Consider the following 13,151-nt stretch of genomic DNA (forward strand, 5'->3'; position numbering starts at 1 on the left):
AGCTGCACCTGGTCCACGAGGTGAGGCTGCAAGTGGGCTGGTTGGCATGGCGGTGGTGGGGGAAGGGACTTGTGGCACCAGTGTGACCCCAGAGAGAGGCATGCTCTGAGCTGCAGGAGCAGCAGCGGCGGGCACCGGACTCTTAGGCGAGTTGACGGGTAAAGACGGAGTGGGGTTGACCGTTGGCGATGTGGCAGCTGTTGCAGCAGGGATGTCGTATTTCTGCAGCTGCAGCAGGTAAGTGTCGGCGGTAGGCACTGCCCCCCAGCTCACCTCCAGAGAGTTAGTGTTGGCACGGACCAGCTGCACACGTGATGGTGGCTGAGGACGATCTGATAGCAAAAGACAAGATTATGCATTTTAAATTTTGTCTGAGATGGTAATACTAGGGGTGGGGAATCATTAGGCAACTCATGATCAGATTCTGATTCTGGAACGATTCTAAATTATTTTTTGTTATGCATTTTTGTTCAATTACTTTTTAAATTAATAACAAATTGATCAAATCAAAACAACTATGTTAAGAATTATTAATTAACTAAATACAACTTAAGTAGTCAAGTCACCTGGATAAATTCTGGATAAATTGAGAATTACACGATTTTTTTGTTAAAAATAGAGATCACGATTCTCCCACGATTCTGAACAGACAACTAAACAAAACAGTATTTTAATTTTTTTTTTTTTATTAATTTGAATTATTTTTTTTTAATTAGTTTAAATAAATAATTCAATGACTTGCTCATAAAGACTTCCCTTGTTTCATTACTGGATGAATCAGCATTTTTGAACAAGTCTCTTGAATGAATAATTCAATGACAAATACATATTTAATAGTCACTAGTAATGACTTGTCAAAAACTAAGATACGTTTTCAGAAAAGAATTACAATCATTGAAGCGAGAATTGCGATGCATCTGAGAATGGATTTTTTTTCTCCCAACGTCCCAATGTAATACTATGAGTAGGTGTAATAAATCATCTTCTACACTGAGGTACCAGCTCAACTCACCTGTCTCCAAATACCACAGATCTTTGCAGCAAACTTGGTTGTTCCAGGCTTTGCGGTAGCCGTCCCTTCCACTCCAGACGTACAGCCTATTGTTAATAGCCACAGAGCAGTGTCCAGCTCTGGCCCTTGGGATATTATCCTCAAGAGTGTCCATCAGGATAGTTTCCCAAGACATTGAGTCTGAAAGAAATAAAAGGTCAAGATCAGCAGTGGTAAAACATAAGTCCTGTTCTGAAACCTAATGAACTATGAGCAGAGGCAGCATTTTAAGGAATCTGAGACAGTTCTCTTTTAACATGTTTACATTGAAAACAATAGAAATGCAGGGCAGAAAATGAGTTCCGTGTGATGGGATTGGTTACGGTTTGGACTTAACCAGGATCTTCTCCGCCTTGAGCTTCTCTATTTCTGCAATGTTTTGAATGAACAACGCTGTAGCTCCGCATCTAGTGGGATCAACTGGATAGGCTAACAGAAACATTAAAACGCGTCAACGACTCTTACATCTTAATGACATCTTGAGCGACTCGTACATCATAATGCCATCACGTGATAAGGCTGCCTGACGCACACCTAAAATTGGAAACTAAACATTTAAATATAATTTTACTAAGACATGTTATTGGAAGCTACTGAGCAACAACTGATACTTATATGCATTATGCAAGTAGTCTGCTATACTGTTATAAAAATGTTAATGTTATTTTTTGGCTATATGAATATCAGATACTGCACCAAAATGCATATTTTGCTCAGTTTGGGCCTCTCAATAAAATTGAGGTGTTTTTAAAGGTGCAGTAAGCGTCAACACCTAAACAAACAATTTTGTGAATATTTACTAGATGTCCGTTTTGTGTGTGCTGACCAAAAAAAAAAGTGTTTGCACATAGTCCTGGCTGTGTAAATAGAAGAAAAAACAGAGCACCAAAACATTCTTGTAGCCAGTCAACAATGGGGGTGTATCCACTCATGATGGGGGAGGAGAGAGAGTGAGCAAGTGGGAGATTTGTAGAAGGACTGTAAAAATTGAGATAGCTGAGATATTACCAAAGAGAAAAAGGTCAGAGGAAAATAATTGGAAGGAGGGTTGCAATCGGGCAAGAGCTAGGATCCACATTAATATTAGAAAAGCTTTACAGCGCTAGAGATATGTTAGGGCCTGTTTACACCTGGTCACTGCATTTTTTCACATGTTTTTTTTTCTTATCGGATAGCTATTGGATCGTGAAAAGACCAGGTGTAAATGCCCTCCGAAACACTTTGAGACAGATTTGAATCCGATCACTCAAACAACTTTAAGATGTGGTCTGAGACACATTCCATATGAAACTGGAGAAGTATAAATGCATCTGTTTGCTGAAACCACATATGTGAATTTTACTCCTCCTAAATTGTTAAATAAATGTGAGAGAGCATGTTATAGGCTATATGACATGTTACAGCCAGATATGACAGGGCTACTGCATCACACATCACCACAGATGAGCAGCTGAATATCTCTTCAGCAAACCAACGCAAAAACTGCCACAAATTGAAACAAAGTCTCAGACGGTCAACGCACAATCATCTTCATTAAAAGTCTTGAGACAATGATCTTAGCAGTGCTGATGCTGCTCTTTCTCCCACTGCAGCCTTTGATCTTGAAGTTAGCTGATAAAATGCAGCACATGTGTTACTTTCACTGACATGAACTTTGACATGAAAATTTGCATATAGCACAGGATTTAAAGATTAGATTTATATTCATTTTGGGGAGACACTTATGTGGCCAAGTGTAAATGGAACCGATTAAACAAATCAGACATCTATTCGATCAGTAGAAACATACGAGATGATCAGGTGTAAACAGGCCCTTAGAGAGCGGGAATTAAGGACTGAAAACAGATTCTGAGGTTGCAATTGTTTCTGCTCTATATGTGAGTAATATTGTTTCTTGCTATGTTTCACAGAAATAGAACCATGCTGTTGTTGTTTCTAAATCACAGCTGATTCATCCACACTTGTGCAAGTTTTCTGCTGCACCAGCTGGGCAGTCGTGCGCATTGAGTGCGCAAGACCTATGGCTGCCAACTTTGGGAAACGAAAATAAGGGACAATCATGGTTCTTTGTAAGAAAATAAGGCACACACACTCAAAAGATTTGTACTGCACCACACAGTGCATGTCATTTCAGTATCTGCAGTTAAGTGCGTATGAAAGATGTAAAGATTCTCAGACATAAATACATTTGGATCATTCCGTGTCAAATCAACCAAATTTCAGAAACTTTCCCGGCTCAAATTTTTGATTGTTCATATTTTTACCTGAAGACAAAGAAATGAAGAAAGCCAAAATATGAACCTTTTCACACGTACGTTTAAAATATTCTAGCCACCCCTAGAGTGAGTTTTTTTTAAAGGTCCCGTTTTTCGTGGTGTTTTGAAGCTTTGATTGTGTTTATAGTGTGCAATATAACATGTGTTCATGTTTCGCGTGTAAAAAAACACAGTATTTTTCACATAATTTACTTATCTGTATACCGCTGTTTCCACTGTCATAAAAACGGGCTGATGACTTCCTTGTTCTATGAAGTCCCTCCTTCAGAAATACGTAACGAGTTCTGATTCTGTGTTGTGATTCGACAGCAGCTTCTGCTCCATCTTTCAAGAATAATCTTTGTGCGAATCGCGAATCCGGCATTAAACTGATTGAGATTGAGGAAGCTGTCCTCAGCAAAATGTGCTGCACATAGTTTTACATGTGGATTATAATTTTCGGGAACCGAGTTAAACATAAATTGTAACCACTGATCTCTAAGTACAGCGTCCCTGGGAAGGCCAAACAAAGGTGATTGGACTGCGGGATGAAAATAACAGCGTTTCAACGACATGGCGACAAACACACACTACAAACTTCTTCTCCATGGGAGCGCAACAAGACCACGGCCCCGTCATTAAAGGAGGAAGTAGAGGGATGTAGTCCAAACTGGCCGTTCGATGTAGGCGACTTCTGTTAAATATCTTATCTCGCTTGGCATTGAACTTTGAGCTTTAAAATTTTACAGATTTTATTTATACTCTAACAACAACATTACACACTAACTAAAGTTTGAAACATGGGATCACGAAGAACGGGACCTTTAAGGTGACTTAATTTAGAACGTTTCACCTTATTTCCATGGCGACACCACAGCAGCGCTGTATGACAGATGTATTGCTTTTATTCCGTTTTTCCTTTTCTATTCAAAATATTTACAAACTTGTTAGCTGTCATCACCTACCTGATCTTCAGATTCTCAAATAACTGTAAGTGAATGTGTTTTGACATTTAAAAACCTTTATAATGATCATGTTAGCTGATCTATAACGCGCGATGCTAGTTTGCACCGCAATTCAGAGAATCGTGTCGTATTTAAAACGTCAAGCCTCCACTTCTCCCGAAATACATGCAAGTAAGAAAGTGGCCGTTAGATCAGTGTAGCAGGGGACAAGGGAGGTCATGTAAAGGACAAATCACTGAGGCCCAATATACGGGAAGTCCCAGCTAATACGGGACAGTTGGCAACCCTAGCAAGACCCCATTTTACGTGGCGGTGTGCAGGCATTTTTTTTGTAACTTTATGCATGGCTCCTCTTCAGAAGATGCACGACTTTGAGGCAATTCTGGTCGAGCAGTTATGTCTGTTCTGGCATCTTACCAGCACCTAGTTTGCACTCATCTAAATTAATTGCTTACATTTACAAAATGAGCCTACAATAGCAGAAATAAGTATTTTCAATGAAAATAAAGGTCCATGTTTAATGGAAAGTTCATGAAATTAAATGAAAATGTTTAATGAAATTAGAATATATTTAAGATGTTTAAGATTTAGTTTTATAGCTGTTCTCATATCTCATATCTATTTTGTTCTAATGTCACAAGTAATAATCTCAAGGTTTACCGGGTTTCACATGATTCTTTGGTTCTTTTGTAGCGTGGGTTTGGTGAAGTGTAATAAAAAACAAACATTGCCACGTGTGTACCTCACTTCTCACTGCTGCTTCGTGATGGTTTAGAGGACAATTACTCAGTCGCCCCGTCAATTCAAAGAATAGTACAACAGCAAGCATGACCAGTTTAAGCGCCTTGTCCATTTGGGGAGGAGTGCGCGCAGTCAGCGGAGGCTTGCGGTGCGGAGCAAGTCGAATATAAAAAAAGACTTTAGTGGTTGCCTATGTTGCATAGTGTGTTGTTTTGGGGTCGGAGCAATGAAGTGTGCGTTTGTTTGTTTTTTGGTTGATTTCAAATATCAGTGTTTCTCAGAAGTCGCTTACTGCACCTTAAACATACCTAGATTTAAGCAGGCCAACGTGTTAGTGCACTTCCATTCCTTCTCGTGTGTGGCTACTTTGACATCATCCATAACCAGAGGGACCCATCCACCAAACACAAACATCCTACAAACACATGAGACCAACATTAGTCAAGTCCACACCAACTAGTCCACTATTGAAGTCAACATGGAAAGGCATTCACAACACATTTTACTTCTGTGACGTAAAAAAATTAAAACTGTGGGGAGGTACTTAGTTTTATTCACTTCCAAAAAGGAAATGTGTTTCAGAGATAAGCAAGTTTTTACATTTAAATGCAAGATAATTAAGACAAACATGTGTTTTAGTGGTCAACCAATATTATTATTATTTTTTTTTACGGCCACTGCAGACGGCGATATTCGATATAATAAAGTTGATCATTTGCGAGGTTCATTGAATAAAATATGAACTATTCAAAGACTTGTTTAAATGATTTAAATGCTGAATGCTAATGCTATACGAGCATAAGCATATGAATTACAAATGCAATACTACTTATTCATACTCAGTTTACTTTAAGAGAGTAAACGAGGGGAGTTGAAGCCACTATCATAATTGGCAGACATCAGGGATATCAATATGCGGGGTACTGAAATCACTTTTGAATGTGCTCTCGCTTTTCATTTTCGGATTCGCAGTCACGCATACTCTGTGTATAGGGAGCGGCGGTACTGACCCCACATTTTACAAGATAAGATATTTGTCAATGACTCTCAGGATCTGTTGCGCACCAAATCCTCCGCCATCGTCCTCTCAGTCATCTCTCCTTACTCTCGTCACGTGATAAGTGAAATCTGACTCCTGCTGCACTGCGCTGCGACTCTGCAGCTCGTGCTGTATGGAGCAGAGCAGACGCTTTCAGTTTATAAAATTGTAGCATCCATTGTCCAACTGAACTAAATGGTTTTTATTTCTATAAAAAAAGTTAAACGACAGTGAGGGCGGTGCCATGGTGGGCATATAATGTAATAGGTGTATGGCCGAACACCGTGTAACACAGACTACCGCAGTAAGCCTACTCTGAAAGTCATTTATGATTCGATGTCAACTTTAATTCTGCACCCATAATGCAGTACTGGTTTCTCATCAATCATTTCCAATCTTGAAGACAGTTAATGTTTAAAACAAGCCTGAGAAAGTTATAACTTACTTGTTGGTTATAGTGGTGGCAGAGTGGAGACTGCGGGGCAAAGGTGCTGCACCACTTATGGCAGGTTTGTTCCAGGTTAAAGTATCTGCAAAACAGAGTGAGTTCATTGTACAGAGTTCACGTATGTTATATAATGCTATGGCATGGGCTTTTCTTCAAAAAATATTTTAAGCCAATTCATAGCTTTCACTTGATATCACACCCTTATAGGAATGCTCTTCTGGAGCAGACGAACCCAGAATATAAAAGCAACGTGCAGTTTCTCGTGAAAGGAACAGTTCACTTCAGAATTAAAATTTCCTGATAATTTACTCACCCTCATGTCATCCAAGATGTTTATGTCTTAAAGGGATAGTTCACCCAAAAATGAAAATTTGATGTTTATCTGCTTACCCCCAGAGCATCAAGGGGTGTAGGTGACTTTGTTTCTTCAGTAAAACACAAATGATGATTTTTATCTCCAACCGTTGCCGTCTGTCAGTCAAATAATGCGAGTGAATGGGAAGTTGAACAATAAGAGTCGAAAAAACATGCACAGACAAATCCAAATGAAACCCTGCAGCTCGTGACGACACATTGATGTCCTAAGACACGAAACGATCAGTTTGTGCGAGAAACCGAACAGTATTTATATCATTTTTTACCTCTAATACACCACTATGTCCAACTGCGTTCAGAAGTGATGTCTAGCACTCACTGAAGTCTATGCAAGAGACATCACTGCCGTTGTCAGAGTGTGATCAGACTTCACTAAGCGAATGCTGAAAGCAGTTGGACATAGTGGTGTTTTAGAGGTAAAAAACGATATAAATACTGTTCGGTTTCTCGCACAAACCGATCGTTTCGTGTCTTAGGACATCAATGTGTCGTCACGAGCTGCAGGGTTTAATTTGGATTTGTCTGTGCATGTTTTTTCTACTCTTATTGTTCAAGTTCCCATTCACTCGCATTATTTGACTGACAGACAGCAGCGGTTGGAGTTGAAAATGATCATTTGTGTTTTACTGAAGAAACAAAGTCACCTACATCTTGGATGCCCTGGGGGTAAGCAGATAAACATCAAATTTTCATTTTTGGGTGAACTATCCCTTTAATTTCTTTTTGACCAAAGAAAGAAATGTTTATTTTAGGGTAAATATTCCAGGATTTTTCTCCATATAGTGGATTTCAGCAGGGTAAACGGGTTGAAGGTCCAAATTGTATCTAATTTTTATTATTTATTTTTTTAAGAAAATGACCGATCGTTTTGCTAGAAAAGACCCTTATTCTTCGTCTGGGATCATGTAGAGCCCTTTGAAGCTGCACTGAAACTGCAATTTGGACCTTCAACCTGTTGGTAACTGTTGAAGTCCACTATATGGAGAAAAATCCTAGAATGTTTTCCTCAAAAACCATAATTTCTTTCAGTTCTATGGATATTTTGCCTTCCAGGCCTCTGTTTCATTTACGTGACTGAAAACTATGAATACTTTCTCTCACCTATGTCTAAAGTCCAGAGGTCTCCAAGACGGCAACCACTCATGCCGCCGTAGATGATGAGACGAGACTTTTTGGACGTTTTCTCTGTGTAGACAACAGCAGTGTGGCTCTCGCGAGGAGGGGGAAGCACGCCGTATGTAATGGGGATGTCCCAGCCTGCTACGTTTGACCCTGGGCGTAGCTCGAGTGTGTAGAGGTCATTCAGGTATCTGGTGTAAAAACAGAGAAATAATTAAATTATGGATCTGCTGCTCACACATTCATGAATTAGTTTGGCTCCATCTTTTACCTGGGAATATTGTTTTTGGGATCTTCACTGTCATTTGCCAGTCCACCAAACAAGTAGCATTTGTTTCCAACTAGAGAAAAGCTGTGGCCCAAGCGAGGACAGGGTGGCGGGCCATTTTTGGGGGCTTTGGGCTTCAAACGTTTCCACTCCCATCTACTGGCCTGTTTGAAGTATTTGACAGAAATTAATTAATTATTACAAACGATAGGGCTGATGCTATGAGAAAGCAGTAATGAAAAAAGCTTAACCTTTGAGATTTAAAGATGTTGCCAATATGCTTACCTGTAGTTCATAAAGATCGTTGCTGTATTTTCCGTACTCAACCATGCCCCCGAACACAAGGAGTCTGGTGCCATCACACACAAATCCATATGCAGCGCAGCCGGGAGGAATGTCACCCCGGACAGCAGGAATAAACCACTGATTGGTGGCTGTTGAGAAACATATAGTTGCGTCATTGTGGTTTTGATAAATAAAGTTCTTTCAGTGGCGTGTTGCAATGCATCATGTTCTTTCATTCTGCAATTTTAGTTAAAGGATTAGTTCACTTCAGAATTAAAATTTCCTGATAATTTACTCACCACCATGTCTTCCAAGATGTTTATGTCTTTCTTTCTTCAGTTGAAAAGAAATTAAGGTTTTTGATGAAAATATTCCAGGATTTTTCTCCATATAGTGGACTTCAACGTGTTGAAGGTCCAATTTACAGTTTCAGTGCAGCTTCAAAGGACTTTTACTCAATCCCAGCTGAGGAATAAGGGTCTTATCTAGTGAAACGATCGATCATTTTCTAAAAAAATAAAAATGTAAATACCACAAATACTTGTCTTGCACTGCTCTGTGATGCGCCACGCATAACAATCACGTTAGAAAGGTCTACATCCGACCTAACCTTTCCAACATGATTATGTAATGCGTGGCGCATCACAGTGCAAGACGAGAATTTGTGGTTAAAAAGTACATACATTTTTATTGTTTTTAGAAAATGGCCAATCGTTTCGCTAGATAAGACCCTTGTTCCCCGTCTGGGATCGTGTAGAGCCCTTTGAAGCTGCACTGAAACTGACATTTGGACCTTCAACACGTTGAAGTCCACTATATGGAGAAAAATCCTGGAATGTTTTCGTCAAAAAACTTAATTTCTTTTCGACAAACATCTTGGATGACATGGGGGTGAGTAAATTATCAGAAAATTGTAATTCTGAAATGAACTAATCCTTTAACTAAAACCATTTTGTTACTTACTAAAGCTTTAACAAAAATGCAAAAAAAAAAAAAAAAAATTCTAAATATTAACTAAATCTGTAACAGCATTTAGTATAGATACTATAATAGAACCTCAATGAATAATACTGGTTGTGCATAGCTATAAACAGCTTCCAGAAGAAAACAATGATCCATGAGCAACATGCAAATGTAGGGCATCTTTATATCACCATCTTATTAATAAGCATCACTTAACAACATGTAGCATATATATTTTCAATGTAAAACAATGCTTTTTGGAGTGCATCTACTCATTACAGTTTTATATCATTCCCCAGACCTTACCAAAACTTTGCAACACTATTTAAAATTAACTAAAATATCCACATCAGAAATTCTGTGAATTACAAACTCTTCCATTCATTCCAGAAGTATTTACATGGAAATGCGGGAAATATTGTGGGCGGGGCATGTGTGTTGTGATGACGTAGGCGGCGTTGCTTTAACCCGCCATTTATCTTTGCATTTTTCCTGGCGTGCAAGTTTCAGTGCTTGGCTAGTGCTGTAGCGTTTTAGCTGGATAGCCGACACTTCAACACACAAACATCTGAACACAACACAGATCAATTCAACAGTGCGCATAAATGCAGTATCATATTCTGCAGATGATGCACTGAAATTAAGTGCGCTAATGTCAGTGCAAACACCACTTGACGGTGCGAGTTTTGAATTACAAGTGTAATATCTTTGTGCACATTCTTTATGGCTAGTTAGCTTAGGTAGCTGATCACTTATGCAGATTTCGTCTAGCCGCTAACTGCGCTAATGCACCAGGGCTAATAATGCATATATAAACAATTAGTCCAGAAACTACTAAACAAATATAAAAAGGAGTTATGTAAAGTGCAAAAATGCAACAAATTGTAGCGTTTGTAAAAACCAAAACAGCACCTCTGACCACCAAGAAGAGACCGTAGAAGGGACAAAATCGGGCTAATAACATAGCGAGCTAAATGCTACTGAAATAAAACGCAAGTACGCGCAAAATAACCGCCTTATTACAAAATAATAATATTCTCACCTGTATTATAGACGTGCAGCTCATCCACAATGCCTTCATTCCCTCCGCCGAACACCACCATCAGCTCTTTAATGGCCACAGCTCGGTGTCCGTGTCTTGGGCGAGGAACCGGGCCAGACCAGCCCAAAACCCTCTTCCAGCGCGGCTGCAGAACCGAGGTGCCTGAAGAAGCCATGTCCACTTCTCTAGCGAAACACAAATCCCACGCACAGCGCTGGTTTTAGTTCGGATCTCAACAGCATTCGTGTGTCAAAATCTCTGTGCTAACTGGATTAGCCCGCTAGTGCACGGTAGCCTCGCGCGAGCTAACTAGGTCACTAAAATGTATTCGACTTCCACAAGCTTTTTTTGGGCCAAATGCTGCCTAAAATGTACTACAAAAACCCCGTTATAACAAATATTAGTGTTTGTGCGCTTCGGAAACCAAAAGGATAGCGTGTGAAGAATGTTGGCCGGTTAGCATGTTAGCCGCTCAAATCTGCGCGAACCGCCATTTTAGCGGCAAAAGACGCTTTTCATCACGAGAAGAAAATAAATAGACAGACGCCGGCGGCTGAACAAACGCGAATTCCCGGAGAAATATAGGAAAGTTATTAAAAATACATAACATTACATGCAGGTGGGCTCCTGTGCATTTTTTCCTTAAATCTCTGTATTGTAAACTAGAAAGCATGTTTAGGTTAAATGTCTCTAGGAGAAAAAGAAAAGCGCAATGAGGATGTGTATGCCGCCATCTTGCAGAGGCTAGCTAAACGCTACCAGCACGAGCGCCTAGTTAGCTGCTAAGCGGCTAAGCTAACACAGACAAGCTAGTGAGCAGAAATGGGCGGCGAAAAAATTCTAACATACAAGCTAGTGAATAGAAATGGGCGGTGGAAAAAAAATTAGTTAAATAAATAGTAAGAAAAAAAGGTGACGGTAAACAAAAAAACCCCAAAAACATACAAGCTAGTGAATATAAATGGGCGGTGGAAAAAAATAATAAATTAGTAAAAAAAAATTCTAACACATACGAGCTGGTGAATAGAAATGGGCGGTGGAAAAAAATTAAATTAGTAAAAAAAAAAAATCCAACATATGAGCTGGTGAATAGTAATGGGTGGTGGAAAAGAAATAGTAAAAAAAAGTGACGGTAAAAAGAAATTAACATACGAGCTGGTGAATAGAAATGGGCAGTGGAAAAAAATAAAATAAATAGTAAAAAAAGGTGACAGTAAAAAAAAACATAAGCTAGTGAATAGAAAATTGAAAAAAAAAATAGTAAAAAATACAAACAAAATTATAACATACGAGCTGGTGAATAGAAATGGGCGGTGGAAAAAATAAAATAAATAGTAAAAAGAAAAAAAGGTGACGGTAAAAAAAACAGGAGCTGGTGAACAGAAATGGGTGGCGAAAAAATAAAATAGGTGGTGAATTTTAATATTTTTTTAAAATCTAAAATACAAGCTAGTAAGTGGAAACGGGATGGAAAATAATAATAATAATAAAAATGTAAATAATAATAATGAAAAATGGGCGACCCAAAAAAAAAAAAAAACCCCAAAAATGAATTAAAAAAATAAAGAACGGGCGACGATCCAAACAAAATATTAAAGTTAATATTACGGAAATCATATTATAATAAGTCAATTAATCACCGCGGGTAACATTTAAATTTGTTAAAGGTAAAAAAAAAATTGACACATGATAAAATAAATTCTGATAGAGGTTAACAGCGCAAGTTTATGTGATATGTGGATTATTCATGCCTCTCTTGTCTGGGTGCCGCCATCTTGATAAACAAACCAAACAATCCATCCCTCTGGAAAAAATGCTTAGTGCCTTTTAATGATCCAAATGCATGTGTATAGTTATAAATAAATACACCATAAATACTCATGTTCTTGCTACAAATCAGCGCTGATAAAACTAAAAAGAAGAACGTATATCGGCTGCTGCTAGCTATTAGCCGCATTAGCACTCTATCTGAAATGTTCAATGAGATCCATTGGGCAGCCAGTTAGCTTCAATGCTAAATAGCTCATTACAACATTGCAAATTCTACATACTCATTTGGCACAACAGAGAAAATGTTACATGTTTCATGTTTATTTACTGTTAGAATTTCAAATTGCATTTTATTCGAGATGCACAGTTCAATAACTTCAGTTACTGTTTCGTCTCTGGCTACTCGCTTAGCTTCCCTCAAGAAAAATGGCGGATGTACCGTTAGCCGTCACAGAAAGCTGCAAAATATTCGGATTCTGTCATTGCCTGGCACAAAATACTTACTCGTTCCGATTCGTTAACTTAATTTAAAAATCACGAGAGAGGACTCAGAGAACGAATTCAACCCTGGGTGCGTCTTTCACTGTAGATATTGCTAACTCTACATCTTTTCATGCCGCCCAGGAAGCCGCCATCTTCTTGACAAGCGCTCAATAATTCAACAGCGGAGCGGTTCAGCCTCTAGAGCGCGCGCATCCCTACTGTATGCCCTCAGATATTCTCTGGGAAGATATGACTTGCACTCTTAAAAATAAAGGTTTCAAAAGGTCGGTTTTGCGCAGCGATGCAATAGAAGAACCATTTTGGGTCCCAAAAGAACATTTGAACAG

The 13,151-nt window shown here is 38.9% G+C and overlaps 1 protein-coding gene across 1 annotated transcript in view; it reads right to left on the reverse strand.

The window, feature by feature from the left end:
- Nucleotides 1-12,988, reverse strand: part of hcfc1b (host cell factor C1b) — a 28,146-nt gene extending 15,158 nt beyond the window's left edge. Inside the window, exons 1-9 of the mRNA XM_048210073.1 lie at nucleotides 12,826-12,988; nucleotides 10,552-10,736; nucleotides 8,547-8,695; nucleotides 8,265-8,425; nucleotides 7,976-8,184; nucleotides 6,497-6,581; nucleotides 5,321-5,427; nucleotides 1,013-1,192; nucleotides 9-332 (exon numbers count right to left, since the gene is read on the reverse strand). Coding sequence (XP_048066030.1) covers nucleotides 9-332; nucleotides 1,013-1,192; nucleotides 5,321-5,427; nucleotides 6,497-6,581; nucleotides 7,976-8,184; nucleotides 8,265-8,425; nucleotides 8,547-8,695; nucleotides 10,552-10,726 — 1,390 coding nt within the window. The 5' untranslated portion in view covers nucleotides 10,727-10,736; nucleotides 12,826-12,988. The remainder of the gene's footprint in view (nucleotides 1-8; nucleotides 333-1,012; nucleotides 1,193-5,320; nucleotides 5,428-6,496; nucleotides 6,582-7,975; nucleotides 8,185-8,264; nucleotides 8,426-8,546; nucleotides 8,696-10,551; nucleotides 10,737-12,825) is intronic.
- Between the last annotated feature and the right edge of the window lie 163 nt (nucleotides 12,989-13,151).

Source organism: Megalobrama amblycephala, linkage group LG12, assembly GCF_018812025.1.
Source record: "Megalobrama amblycephala isolate DHTTF-2021 linkage group LG12, ASM1881202v1, whole genome shotgun sequence".
Taxonomy (NCBI): Eukaryota; Metazoa; Chordata; class Actinopteri; order Cypriniformes; family Xenocyprididae; genus Megalobrama; species Megalobrama amblycephala.